At 37.7% G+C, this 15,629-nt stretch overlaps 1 protein-coding gene across 5 annotated transcripts in view; it reads right to left on the bottom strand.

Annotated features, from left to right (window-relative positions):
* Positions 1-15,629, bottom strand: part of TARS3 (threonyl-tRNA synthetase 3) — a 78,007-nt gene that overhangs the window by 1,581 nt on the left and 60,797 nt on the right. For 2 of the 5 annotated variants that reach the window (XM_021940922.2, XM_031668288.1), the window contains exons 16-18: positions 5,186-5,290; positions 1,398-1,470; positions 535-649 (exon numbers count right to left, since the gene is read on the bottom strand). In XM_021940922.2, coding sequence (XP_021796614.2) covers positions 535-649; positions 1,398-1,470; positions 5,186-5,290 — 293 coding nt within the window. The other 3 variants (XR_004184977.1, XM_031668290.1, XM_031668289.1) reach the window with 3 other exon arrangements.

Here is a 15,629-nt window from a genome sequence, read left to right as displayed (position 1 = left end):
ACAGGAAATAGCAATACTATGCCTGCAGTTATATCAGTGTTAGTTTCTCTTAATTTTGGAATCATTTTTAAAGCCTAAATTTTAGATTCTGCATCGAATTAGTCATGTGCTAAAAGGACATTTTACTTTTCATCTAAATCTTTTCCTTTGGATCATTTTAAATTTGGGATCTTTTCTTTCCATTAGTTTAAACTTTCCTAATAAGCCAGAAAAGTGAGGGAAAATATTACAGGCCTGTGAGGCTGAAATATAAAGTATATAATTCTACTGATGGGATCATTTTCACAGTTGTTTTCATTGTTGGCTTGCAATACTAACTATTGCTAGTAAAACTATCCCAGAGGATTCAGGTGAAACTTTATAACTCTTCTTCCAGCAAACAATAAAGAATACCTAGGAACAGCTAAGCCAGGAACACTATGGACTCTTCTCTTTGTATAAGTATTAAGTAGTTGAACCATATCTATTTGGTCTTTTGGAATTGAAGTGAAAAAAAAAAAAGCATTTGTAAAAATATATACAAACTTAAATTACCCAAAATAAAATTATACTGAGCCAGCTGTGCATTTCGTATTTTCTTATTTAGTGTACAATTATGATCTAAGTCAACGTCAGCCATAAATCCTTCTTCAAAAAATTCACTGGATACCTAGAAGAAAATGAAACACCTTTATTGTTACATTATGGTCCCTAGCCTCCAAAAAGACCCCTGTTGTTCCCCACTCTTGGTATTCACACCCTTGTATAGTTCCCTGCTCACTATACCAGAGAGGGTCTCTGTGACCATAAATAAGTGCGGAAGTGTTGGCACATCATTTCTGAGACTAGTTTATAAAAACCTGCAGCTCCCATCTCTCTCAGATCACTCGCTCTGGGGGAAACCAGCCACCATGCTGTGAGGACATTCAGGCCACTTGTGAAGAAGCCCCGGTGGTGAGGAGCTGTATCCACCAACTGTGAGTGAGCTCTGAGGCCTGCAGCCCTGGCCAACAGCCTGACTGCAGCCACAGGAGATGCTCTGTGCCAGAATCCACCAGCTGAGCTGTTCCCAGACCCTGACTCATAGGAACTGTGAGATAATAAATGTTTATTGTTTAAAGCTGCTAAGTTCTGGGGTCACTTGTGATACAGCAACAGATAACATTCTTCCCTAATAGAGCCATGTAGACATGAATACATATGTTTTAAAATACTAATTTCTCAAAAACATTAAGAAATGAAATAGTTCTGATACAGCTGCAGAGACATGATTCATGCGTTACCACAACTGCTGAAAACATGGTTTAAGTTAATGTGTCTGTTCTGCAATATTTTAAAGCATGAAGGACATTCCAAATTGATGACCTACACAGAATACATGCAAGATTATTATGTACTTTAAACATCTCTGATTTTACCTGAAGTGCATATTTTTCACAAGTTGGCCCCACAGGGATGACCATTACCTGACGAGGAGATAGCCAGAAAGGCCTGAAAAATACATAACATATGTATTTTCAAAGTATAATAATGGTTACTTATTACATGATTTTCAAATAACCAAAGATTCTTTTAAAGACTTCACAAGAGGGCAGTTTCAGTAGAGCAGCATGGAAGAAAACCAAATTATATTAAAGTTTGAAGGCAGCAAAGTAAACAAAAGGATAATTTTGGAATTTTGATAGCACAAGTGTAGGTAGAATGAGCTGGCAGACAGCCCAAAGGGCTGATCATGCACTTACTGTATGCCCCAGCAACTGCACTCCTGGGCGCTTGTCCCAGAGAAATCAAAGCATATGTTCACACACGATACTGCACACTAATGTCCACAGCAGCTTTAATCAGCAAAAAAAAAAAAAAAAAAAAAAAAAGGAACCAACTAATTTATCTCAAAACAACATGGATTGCTTTCAAGGGAATTCCACTGAGTGAAAAGAAGCCTACTTCAAAAGTTTGTGTACTGTATAAATTCATTTATGTAATATTCTTTATATGACAAAATGATGGAGCTAGAGAACACGTTCATATGTTGTCAGATAAGAGGACAGGGGTGGGATGGTTTGAGTGTGGGGAAAAAAGGGGAGCAGGAGGGAGCCTTACAAGTGATGGAACTGTCCTGTGCCTTGACTGGTGGTATTACACCATCTGTCCATGTGACACAGCTAAATACACATTCACACAAATGAATGCATGTGAGGCTGGTGAAATCTGAACAAGGTTGGTGGATAGTCTCAATGTGTACTTCTTGGTTGTGATACTGTATCTAGTTTTGCAAGATGTTACCATTGGGGAAAACTGGGTAAAGAGTGTGCTGAACCTCTCTGTATAACTTTTTTTTTTTTTTTTTTTTTTTTTTGAGATGGAGTCTTGCTCACCCAGGCTAGAGTGCAGTGGCGCGATCTCGGCTCACTGCAACCTTCGCCTCCTGAGTTCAAGTGATTCTCCTGGCTTAGCCTCCTGAGTAAATGGGATTACAGCCATTGCCACCACACCCAGCTAATTTTTGTATTTTCAGTAGAGATGGGGTTTCACCATGTTGGCCAGGCTGGTCTCGAACTCCTGACTTCAGGTGATCCACCCACCTCAGCCTCCCAAAGTGTTGGGATTACAGGTGTGAGCCACCACGTCCGGCCTCTGTATAACTTCTTACAATGATGTGTGAACCTACGATTATTTCAAAATACAATTTTTCTAAAAAAAAAAAAGATGGCAGGGTAGGTATGAGCAATGTCTGCTGTGGGGCATGTTTGCCTTTTCCCTGTCATAGTGAGTATTTAGTCTGAAGGTGAAAGGATATGCAAAGAGGACTATTTCAGATAGCACTTTATGAATGTGCATATTTATATATTTATTCTCAAATTATAAACACAAAATAATACATGATAAATGGCAAAACACAGAAATACAGGTTATATAATAGAAAGTACATGTTTTCTTTTGAGCTCTGTCCTTACCCCATCCTCAGCCCTACTTCCCTAAAGGACCCACATTTTAGCCATCTTTACTTTTGGCTCCTGGGGAGATTTCCCCACAAGCCTGACTGCTGTCTAAAGTCTGGATGTATGAAGTGCAGGGATTATACCTCAGTCTCTGCGACAAAGGAAGGCATGCTCAGTGCACTGGCCCCAACCACCTCCTGTCTCCCTCTCCATCTCCTATTTCACTAGTTCTCTCTTTTTTTTTTTAAACCACTTTCACTGCACCATTCTAATGCAAGACACCATCATCTCTCACCTATGGTAAACTGTTTAAAACCAACTGGAAAGAAATATAAACATGTTAACTCATACTCAGGTGGCACACATATTCATATCCATACTTTTGGGTTAACTGTAACTTCAATAGCTTAGAAACTCCATGATACCTAAGTGTATTTCTCTTTGATCACAAAATATCAGGAATATACACAGACTCTCCAGCTACCCAGGACTTTTGGAAGACACTTTGTTTGGGACACTTCCCACCTTATGTTTCCTGCTCAAAAATTTGCTTCCCCAGCCTCGCTGGGCATGAATGCTAGTATGCATGGGTGTGATCTAGGTTCTGCTAATGTATAAACATGGCACTCTGACTTAAGACAGAGTGGAGAAGGAGGCACCACATGGAATCCATTCTGGCAAGGAAGGGTGATGCAGAGACATGAAGCTTTTGGAGGAACTGGTTGCAGTGACCCTAGCAGTATCATCCAGTGCCCAGTGTCCACAATGGGAGCTGCAGGGACTGAGCCCAGCAATAGTAGCAGTGGGGGCAGTAGTTTCTGAAAAGAGAACTAAATTGCATGAGCAGATGCTCAGCCAATTTCTAAAAATGGAATGGGAGGTAGAAATTTCACAGGTGGTTACTGGTTTGCAGCATTTCCACATACTAGGATGCATCATCACAAGATGTTGTCTGCCAGCTGGTGCCATAACTGCTAGTAAAGCTACTTGCTTCTGAGTGCATGGTGACAGTAGTGAATCCCATAATGTCAGTGCAATGCTTTACTTATTTGCTATAAAATCTCTTTCATAGTCAGAAGCACTGTTGTGTTGCTGGCAGCACATAAGTACATATTTGGTGCCACTGGCAGAAGCATGGCAGCAAAGAAGAGCAAAGCAAAATCCACAGAGGGTCTCTCTTCAGGGAGAACGAGGCATTGGTCCTTACATGACGAAAGGGATTCAATGTAATCAACCTGCTACAAGACCACTGGCTGTTCCCCCAGGTTATGGTATCATCCTGGGGGATCACAACTGTGATCACTACTGATGGCAACCAGAATCCTCAGAAGAGATGTAGCCAGATGGAACTTAGTGAGGCAAAGTCCATATTGTTGAGCCCTTGCATATCCACCAGTGGCCACTTTGCTCATGAGCCACTAAGCAACAACTAGGGAAAAAAAATAAGCTGATTTTAACAGAATGGGTCCTCTTGTATTAGAATATTGAAAAATTCCTCAACAGTGGGGGCCTTTTGATGGCAATACCACCTCTGTTGGCCCATTCTGAGTGATCATCTACATTTCTGCTTCCCAAATCTATGTAATTTATTTTTCAGTCTAATTACTTCTAGATCTTTGACCTTGTGGCCAAAGCAGTAACTAGAGCCCATGCATCCATGTAGCTCCATACCTCCGGCCATTCTTCCTTCCAGGCAAAAAGGACAACAAGATGCACCACTCAAAATTTTGCACTTTAGGACACTTCCTTTCCCCACTGTCATCCTAATTGGGCTGTGCTGCTAAGTCATCTTCTTTGAGTTTGTGCCATTTATGAATCAGGTTTACATGTTTTTCTCCTCAGTGGCTGTAGGGAACCCCAAAGGCAAACAATATGGGTTGAAGGAAGGATGGCTGGAGGGCAAGAGGTGGTACCTAGGAGTGTGGGTCACATGTTTTCAAGACAGCAACTAGGTCTCTGAAGGGCTTGAAATAGGTAAAAAGATAACTTTAATTCTACCGAGTCCCGCAAAAGGTAAATGATACATTTTTATGCCACTCTCCCTTAGTTTTTGTTTTCTGATCTGGCAAATGGAATAAGAATTATTTATTTGCTGTTTGGATACTTGCTAATTGTAAGGCAGGAAATGCCCTTTCTTTTGTTACTACTTTTATCTTTTACACATGATGTTTTAAGAATAGAAATATTTTTAAAAAGGAAAAATAAGTAAATTAATAAAAATTAAAAAGAATAATAGACATATAGCTTTTTTTTTCCATATCACTTACCATTTTCCCCCATAGTTTTCTGAAAGAATGGCTATCATTCTTTCCACTGATCCCAAAATGGCTCGATGAATGATCACAGGTCTCTTCTTATCATCCCCATCCTTACTAAAAAATGAAAATTATACATTTAAGTCTTTTCCTAAGAGTCAATAACTATCTTCTAGCCTTATATTTTGAGAACAGATTTAGATTAGTGATATCAGATATCTCTCCATTAACCTTATTTGTTCTGTGACTGTCTTGTTTTCTCATTGCTTTGTTTCCTAGTCTTTTTTCTTTTATTTTAAAAACTTTAATTAGAGAACACTGAAACATATACAAAAGTAGAGAGAACAGTATAATGAACTTCCACATACCCTCTCTCAGCTTCACAAAATGTCAACTCCCAGTCAATCTCATCTGATCTAAATGCACCCCCATTCTTGCCACTATCTCCCACATTATAATCTTCATTTTTAAAATGTTCCTGATATGTGTTCTTGAAGTCCACTGGTCAAATTCCCTGAAACCCTCGTGAGGTATACCTTACATTTAATTATTCCCTCTCCCCCTTAGGAAAAAAAAAAATGAAAAAAGCAAATGATGACTTAGTTGTAATGAAGTTAGCCACTTCAAGATTTCTGCACAAGTTTCTCAGAAAGATAAATTTCACATTATTGCAACAAATGTAACATGTGACACTTACAAAGTTCTTGTGACAAATTTTTATCTAAAACTTATACCAGATAGCTACTACTAAAATAAATAAAACAAATTTAACAAATAAATAATAAAGTAAAACAAACAAATAAAAACAGAGAAACCCATTCATTAAACCTACTTCAAATGAGTTATAACTGGATATCATCACTGCCAGCCATTTCTGCTAAGAGCCATTGTAAAATAACTGCAGGCAAAACCCTGTCTAGACCCTACAGGAAGCTTTGGGGTAGGGGTGGGCGGCTTGAGTCCATTTCTATGCAGGTATATGAAGAAATTAATCCCACAAATTGAAACCAGTATGAAATATTCCTGAATATTACATCATGTTGATTTTGTGTGGGAAAGAAAGAGAAGCAAGCTGATCCTTTCACAGAGCCTGGGTATCCAAAATTTCTGTCCCATCATCTCTTTTAATCATGTCTAGACTTAAGAAGAGCAAATAGTGACATAAACTACAATTACACATCTATGCTATCAGATAAACGTTGCAATGAATGCCAAATTCCCCCAAAATAACTCCAGTGGATTTGCTTACAATTATATTAGATTAATAGATAAATTTGAAGAGAATAACTTCGCAAATGTTGATTCTTCTCATTCCAAAGTGTGGTATGAATCTTCATTTAAATAACTTTTTTATGGTATTTGAGAAAATTTTATAGTGTATGCTTATAAATAACATCTATAGTCATGTGTTGCCTAATGACATTTTGGTCAACAATGGACTGCATATATGATGGTGGTCCTATGAGATCACAAAGAAGCTGAAAAATTCTTATCATCTAGTGATTTGTGTTACAAGCACCTACAGCATTCAGTACAGTAACATTCTGTAAAGGTTTGTAGCTAGGAGCAATAGGCTATCCCATATAGCTTAAGTGTGTAGTGCCCTATTATCATCTACGTTTGTGTAAGTACACTCTGTGATGTTCACACGACGACACATTTCTCAAAACATATCCCTGTCATGACTATATTTATGGGGATGCATGACTATATTTATATTTATTGTTAAGTTTATTCATATTTTCTATTTTGTTGTTGCTGTTGCTTCTGAAATGTTTTTTTCCATTGCATTTCCTAGCAGATTATTGCTAATATTAGAAAGCCAAATTGATTTTTGCATTTCTACCTTCCTTTATTATTAGTCCCCATTTTCTCCATTTGATTCTGTTGGATTTCTCTATATTTTAACATCTACAAATAATTTTATCTCTTTTTTATCTCTTTTTATCTCTTTCATGTATTTGTAATCCCAGAATAATTTTGAGTAACAATACAAATAGTAGTCATATTCATCTTCTTCCCAACTGTGCTGAGATGTTATTGCTGTTTTCTGATAAAGGCTCTTTATCATGATAAGGAAATTTTTGTTCATTTCACAGGAATGAATGTTAACTTTTATCTGACGCCTTTCTGCATGCTGAATGTAATGAATGACAACAGCATACTCTCATCCATCCCTGCTTTTTCAGGGAAAAACCCTTACTCAATTATGGTGATGACCTTGATGCTTCTCTCTCCTCTTATACATAAGCCTGAGCAAATCACATCAGTTCTTCCTCCAAAATACACTCCCAGTACCCCTACTTTGTTCATCTCTATGCCACCTGGCTCCAACTGTCACCGTTTCTTACCTGATCTGCAATCCACTGCTTTCACTTTTGCTTGCCTACTCACCATTTGCCACACAACACCTATGATGGCTGGCTGGGCTGATTTGTTTCTCCTCCACATCCTCCTTAAATGAGGAGTTTCACTTGCATTCTGATGGCCCTAAAGAATTTTGTTGTAGGACTGATCCTGAAGGTTTGACTTCTTACTAATAGTTGTGACCCTTATTCCTCCAAAAGGGAGAGATTAGACTTTTCAGAGTCCTACTAACTCCACTGTACCAATCAGCAGAAAGTTAGGGGTCAAATCCCAGAAGCTTTTCCATTTTGGCACATGGTGTGACCTATGGGACTTGGCCACTGGGTGGCGAACACATGGAACAGATCTGAATATCACTATAAAGGCTTCGATAACTGAACTGACACTGAACCACAGCCCACAAAAGTGGGTTGGAAATTTCCACCTGAACCTAACCAGGCAGATTCACTGCCAAAACAAGACAACCTCCTTAGGATTTAAAGAAGACACAGCATCTCATAATATTCAAAATGTTCAGGATATAATCCTAAATTACTTAGCATATGAATCATTGGAAAATTCTCAATTTGTGAGAAGAAAAGACAAACAACAGTCCAGCACAAGAAAACACAAATGATGGAATTACCAAAGGCTAGAAACAGCCATTATAACTGTACCCTAAAAAGTAGGGTAAACACACCTGGAGTGACTGGAAAGACTTAAAGTCTCAGCAAGAAATATAAAATATGAGCAACAGACATTGTAGAATTGAAAACTACAATGACAGAAAGTTTTAAAGAGTCATTAGATGGATTCAGTAGCAACAGAGATGATAAAGAGTTGGTGAATTTGAAGATAAGTAAATAGGATGTATCCAATCTGAAAGATATACAATGAAAGACCGAAGGAAGCATAAACAGCCTCAGAAAACTGGAAAAATACCAAAAGGTCTAATATTCAGGTCACCTGAGTCCCAGAAGAAGAGACACAGCAGAAAAGAAATATGGAAAAACAATGGCTGAAAACTATCCAACTTTCACAAACCAATAACTTACAGATCCAAGAAGTTCAAACCTCCACAACATAAACTTGAGTAAGTCCACAGTCAGATACATATGTGACACATAAAGGAAAAGTGACTCAAATTACTGCATATTTCTCATCAGAAACCATAAAAGCCAGAAGGATGTGTAACAATATTTTTTTGTGTTTTTACTTTGCAAGAAAATATACAACTTAAAAAATAAAATCTCCAAACTAAGCAGTTCATCAAAAATATTTCGGCCTACAGCCTACAGAAACTGCTACCATTTAGAACTGTACAGCATTATCATCTCAGTGTGTAGTGGCACACATGCAAATACCATACGAGGACACATTACAACTTAGGAACTCACATTTGTTCAACACTGTAAACAACATATAGTGTAGATGACAGGAAAGCTCTCATGTAATGTTTATTTCACAAACATGACCTTGGAAGAATAAGATAGCATCTCAGTTATTTACATAAAAATAGAAAAATCAGCTTGAGTTTAAGGTGGCAAATCTTTCTGTAAAACTAGCCAATCTTTCACCCAGATTGAAGTTTTAAAATTTGCTATTTGAACAGGGATAATGACATCTTACTGCAAATAATGTAAAATATTTTTTAACTACTCAGGTCATATTTTGTATTAAATTTAATAAAAAGTAAAAGTAAGAAAGCTAAGTTTTTACTTTGGGAAATGTTAACATTTATGCACAAGATGAGAGCAAGACTTAAAAAAACAACTTGATAGAACTCAGGAACCCCTCCAATAAATGTAAACATTGGAAGACTTCAGAATTTATTTCAAGATCCTCACTAAATCATTGGAGCAGTAATGTTCTAATATTTATCTCATTGTAAGCATCAAAATTGTTCTATATTTTCACTACATAAATTTTATTTCATGTCTACTCTGGAAATGAGATGCAACAAAGGTTAACACAAAAATGGATGTCTCTGTTTTTAAATTAGAAGATGAGTGTTCTGGGCCAGGAGCAGTGGCTCACGCCTGTAATCCCAGCACTTTGGGAGGCTGAGGTGGGTGGAGTTAAGGAGTTCGAGACCAGCCTAGCCAACATGGTGACACCCTGACTCCACTAAAAATACAAAGTTTAGCCAGGCATGGTGGTGCATGCTTGAAGTCCCAGTTACTCAGGAGGCTGAGGCAGAAGAATTGCTTGAACCCAGGAGTCGGAGGTTTCAGTGAGCCAAGATTGTGCCACTGCACTCCAGCCTGGGCAACAGAGCAAGACTCCATCTCAAAAAAAAAAAAAGAACATGAGTGTTCAAAGTTTGCATTAACCTCAGAAGTGTCCTCTTGCCATACTACTAATTTAATATATATATTTAAACAATATTTTTAAAATATTAAAAGTAAGTAACTATCAACCCAGAATTGTACAATCAAAGAAGAAGGTTATTTTCTTTGAAAGTACAACAAAATAAAGACATTCTCACATGAAATAAAATAAGGCAATTCATCTCCAACTGATCTGCTTTAAATAAACTTTTTTTTCTGTTATATCTTCAGATATATGAGAAATGATACTAGAGTGAACCCTGGAACATCAGGAATGAAACAAGATCAACAGATATGGTAAATATTTGATAAATATAATGTTCTCCTAAGCTCTTTAAAATGTACTATGATTGAAAACAAAAATTATAATATTGCTTATGAGGTTGTTAATGTGTATGACATGTAGTATGTAGTATGCCTTCCAAAATTAATTTTTTTAAATAACAAGACTTGAAAGTCAAAATTGTGCCTTGATCCGTGGGCTGCAGAATGAATGCTGTGTTAGCAGGCATGAAAAAACATTAATCTCCTTGTACATCTCCATCAGAGCTCTTGGATGACCAGGTGCATTGTCAATGAACAGTAATCTTTTGAAATAAATCTTTTTTTAATTTTTTTAAATTTTTTTCCTGAGCAGTAGGTCTCAACAGTGGGTTTAAAACATTCAGTAAACCATGCTGTAAACAGATGTGCTGCCATCTAGGTTTTGTTGTTCCATTTCTAGAACACAGGCAGAGTAGATTTAGCATCATTTGTTAAGGGTTCTAAAATTTTCTGAATGGTAAATGAGCATTGGCTTCAATTAAAGTCATGAGCTGCATTAGCTCCTAATAAGAGGGTGAGCCTATCCTTTGAAGTTTTGAAGACAGTCATTGACTTTTCCTCTTTAGCTATGAAAGTCCTAGAGGGTATCTTCTAATAGAAGGTTGTTTCATATATATTGAAAATCTGTTGTTTAGTGTTGTCATCTTCATCATTGGTCTTAGCTAGATCTTCTGGATAACTTGCTGCAGTGTGTACATCAGCACTTGTTGCTTCACTTTGCACTTGTATATTATGGAGATTGATTTTTTTTTTTTTTTTTGAGATGGGAGTTTCACTCATGTTGCCCAGGCTGGAGGGCAATGGCATGATCTTGGCTCACTGTAACTTCTGCCTCTTGGATTCACGCGATTCCCCTGCCTCAGCCTCCCAAGTAGTTGGGATTATAGGCACCCACCACCACACCCAGTTTTTTTTTTTTTTTTTTTGTATTTTTGTATTTTTAGTAGAGATTGGGTTTCACCAACCATACGGGGTTGGCCAGGCTGGTCTCGATCTCCTGACTTCAGGTGATCCACCTGCCTTGGCCTCCCGAAGTGCTGAGATTACAGGCATGAGCCAGTGCACCTGGCCCTGGAGATGGCTCTTTAAATTTCATGAACCAACCTCTGCTAGTTTCAAACTTTGCTTCTGCAGCTTCTTCACCTCTCTGTCTTCACAGAATTGAAAAATTAGGGCTTTGCTCTGGATTAGTCTTTGGCTTCAGGGAAACTTACTCCACATCAGCAAGAAGGCGGTTTCACTTCCTTATCATTTGTGTTCACTGGAGTAGCACTTTTAATGTCCTTCAAGAGCTTTTCCTTTGCATTCACAACTTGGGTAACTGGTGCAAGATACCGAGCTTTTGGCCTGTCTGGGCTTTCAACAGTCCTTCCTCACTAAGCTTAATCATTTCTAGCTTTTGATTTAAGGTGAGAGACTTATGACTCTTCTTTACACCTGAATATTTACGGGCTGTTGTAGGTTATTAATTAGCCTAATTTCAATGTTATTATGCCTCAGGGAATAGGGAAGGCTGAGGAGAGGGAGAGAGATTAGGGAGTGGCCAGTGGAGCAGCCAGAACAGACAATATTTATTGATAAAGTTCACCATTTTAAATTGGCATAGTTCATGGTGCCCCCCCCAATTACAATAGTAATATCAAATATCACTAATCACCATAACAGATACAATAATAATGAAAAAGTTGAAACACTGCAAGGATTACCTAAATGTGACACAAAGACATGAACAGTAAGCCCATGCTGTTGGAAAAATGGCCCTGATAGACTTGCTCGACACAGGGTTGCCACAAACCTTCAGTTTATAAAAAATGCAACATCTGTGAAGTGCTATACAGTGAAGCACGATAAAACAAGGTGTGCCTGTATATATATACAGTCGTGCACTGCGTAACAGTGTTCTGGCCAACAACAGAGCACATATATGACAGTGGTCCAGTAAGATTATAATGGAGCTAAAAATCTTCCCATTATTCAGATGTTTGTGGTGATAAACCTACCGCGCTGCCAGCTGTATAAAAGGACAGCACCTACAATTATGTACTGTATATAATACTTGATAATGATAATGAACAACTATGTTACTGGTTTATGTATTTACTACACTGTACTTTTAATTGTTATCTAAGGTAAGTATTCTTTCATTTACTTTTTAAAAAAAAAGTTAGCTGTAAAACAGCCTGAGGCTGGTCTTTCAGGAGGTATTCCAGAAGAAGGCACTATTATCACGGGTGATGACAGCCCCAAGTGTGTTACTGCCCCTGGAACCTTCCACTGGGACAAGAAATGGAGGTGGAAGACAGTGATATTGATAACCTTGGCCTTGTGTAGGCCTAGGCTACTAGGCTGATGTATGAACTAGGCTGATGTATGTGTTTGTGTCTTAGTTTTTAACAAAAAAAAACCGTAAAAGTAAAAAATTTTTAAACTTTTTAATAGAAAAATGTTTATAGAATAAAGATATAAAAAATATTTTTGTACAACTGTAATGTATTTGTGTAAGGTAAGTGCTATAATAAAAGATTCAAAAGTTTTAAAATGTCAAAAATATATAAAGTAAAAAAGTTACAGTAAGCTAAGGTTAATTTACTATTGAAGAAAAAAGTTATTTAAATTTAGTGTAGCCTAAATGTACAGTGTTTATAAAGTCTACAGTAGCATACACTAATGTCCTCGGCCTTCACATATACTTACAACTTACTCACTGACTCACCTGGAGCAACCTCCAGTTATGCAAGCTCCATTCATGGTAAGTGTCCTAAATAAGTGTACCATTTTTTATCTTTTATACCTATTTTTACTGTACCTTTTCTATGTTGAGATATGTTTTGATACATAATTACCTTACCACTGTGTTACAGTTGCCTACAGTATTCAGTACAGTAACATGCTTTACAGGTCTGTAGCCCAGAAACAATAGTCTAGACCATATTAGCCTAGGTATGTAGTAGGCTCTACCACCCGGGTTTGTGTAAGCATGCTGTGTGATGTTCACGCAGTGACAAAAATCACCTAATAATGCATTTCTCTGAACATATCCCTGTTGTTAAGCAACACATGAGCGTATACATAGTAATTCCAGAGCAACCACTAAAAATTATAGAGATATAGCCAAAAACTTTCAATAGCTAAATTAAGATGAAATACTCAAATATATTCAAATTATACAAAAGAAAGTAGGAAAAGGGAAATAGATGAATGCAAAAGCACAAGAACAAACAGAACAAATAACAAAATGGTAGGCCTAAATCCAAATATGAATAATTACATTTAAAGGAAATGGTCCCACCTAGCACCCAGAGTTTGATTTTTTTTATTTTTTCATTTTTTTCTTTTTAAATTTTTTTTATTATACTTTATGTTCTAGGGTACATGTGCACAACATGCAGGTTTGTTACATATATATACATGTGCCATGTTGGTGTGCTGCACCCATTAACTCATCATTTACATTAGGTATATCTCCTAATGCTATCCCTCCCCACTCCCCTGTCCCCACAACGGGCCCTGGTGTGTGATGTTCCCCTTCCTGTGTGATATTGGTCTAAAATTCTCTTTTTTTGTTGTGTCTCTGCCAGGCTTTGGTGTCACGATGATGTTGGACTCATAAAATGAGTTAGGGAGGATTCCCTCTTTTTCTATTGATTGGAATAATTTCAGAAGGAATGGTACCAGCTCCTCCTTGTACCTCTGGTAGAATTCAGCTGTGACTCCATCTGGTCCTGGACTTTTTTTTGGTTGGTAGGTTATTAATTATTGCCTCAATTTCAGAGCCTGTTATTGGTCTATTTAGAGATTCAACTTCTTCCTGGTTTAGTCTTGAGAGAGTGTATGTGTCCAGGAATTTATCCATTTCTTCTAGGTTTTCCAGTTTATTTGCGTAAATGTGTTTATAGTATCTCTGATGGTAGCTTGTATTTCTGTGGGGTCAGTGGTGATATCCCCTTCATCATTTTTTATTGCATCTATTTGATTCTTCTCTCTTTTCTTCATTAGTCTTGCTAGCGTCTATCAATTTTGCTGATCTTTTTCAAAAAAAGGATTCATTGATTTTTTGAAGGGTGTTTTGTGTCTCTATCTCCTTCAGTTCTGCTCTGATCTTAGTTATTTCTTGCCTTCTGCTCGCTTTTGAATGTGTTTGCTCTTGCTTCTCTAGTTCTTTTAATTGTGATGTCAGGGTGTCAATTTTAGATCTTTCCCGCTTTCTCTTGTGGGCATTTAGTGCTATATATTTCCCTCTACACACTGCTTTAAATGTGTCCCAGAGATTCTGGTATGTTGTATCTTTGTTCTCATTGGTTTCAAAGACTATCTTTATTTCTGCCGTCATTTTGTTATGTACCCAGTAGTCATTCAGGAGCAGGTTGTTCAGTTTCCATGTACTTGAGTGGTTTTGAGTGAGTTTCTTACTCCCGAGTTCTAGTTTGATTGCACTGTGGTCTGAGAGACAGTGGGTGTGGGACCCTCTGAGCCAGGCACGGGATATAATCTCCTCATGTGCCATTTGCTAAGACCCTTGGTAAAGCACAGTATTAGGGTGGGAATGACCCAATTTTCCAGGTGTTGTGTGTCATGGTTTCCCTTGGCTAGGAAAGGGAATTCCCTTCCCCCTTGCGCTTCCCGGGTGTGGCAATGCCTCGCCCTGCTTCGGCTCTTGCTCGTTGGGCTGCGCCCACTGTCCAGCACCCACTGTCTGACATGCCCCAGTGAGATGAACCCGGTACCTCAGCTGGAAATGCAGGAATCACCTGTCTTCTGTGTCACTCATGCTGGGGGCTGAAGGCTGCAGCTGTTCATATTCAGCCATCTTAAGATTGTTTATCCCAGATTTTGATTTCTAAATATCATTGTATTATATTTCTTGGTTCTATAATTTCCATTCCTCATTGGAAAAATGACTGAATCAAAAGCTGGGTCAGGGAACGTACAAGATGAGCATTGAACACCTTACAGTGCCAGTGAGTAAAGCAAGTGCTTAAAAAAAAGGAAAAAGGATGACATATGTTAAAGGGCCACAGAAGCCAATATAAATTACCTCCCAATGGCAAAGGCTGGCATAATTTGAGCAATAAAGATTTTTAATGTAGTATTTTATTATAACCCAAACTATAAAATATTTGCAAGCCTATACTTATATAAATTAATAACTGGACAAATAAACAAATGGAGAAGGGATAAATCTTCTTTATAGAAGAATTACACAAAATATGTGCAGATATTCCCCTCTCCAGAAGGTGAAGCATAAGCGTAAGCTTAAATGTGGATTGGACTCAATAAAGAGTATAGAAAGGGAAAAACAGTAACTTTACAGGGGGAAGCCTGGCAAACATTATTTTAACTAAGTGATCAAGGTTAACATCACTAGTTATAAATCATATTGTACATGCACCCCTTTATGGGATATGATGAGAAGGAACTTAATCTCTGTGGTATTCTTTCCAGAAACCCATAACGCT

Source organism: Papio anubis, chromosome 7, assembly GCF_008728515.1.
Source record: "Papio anubis isolate 15944 chromosome 7, Panubis1.0, whole genome shotgun sequence".
In the NCBI taxonomy this organism is placed as follows: Eukaryota; Metazoa; Chordata; class Mammalia; order Primates; family Cercopithecidae; genus Papio; species Papio anubis.
Note: the sequence above shows the minus strand (reverse complement) of the source record. Positions and strands in the feature narration are given on the sequence as shown.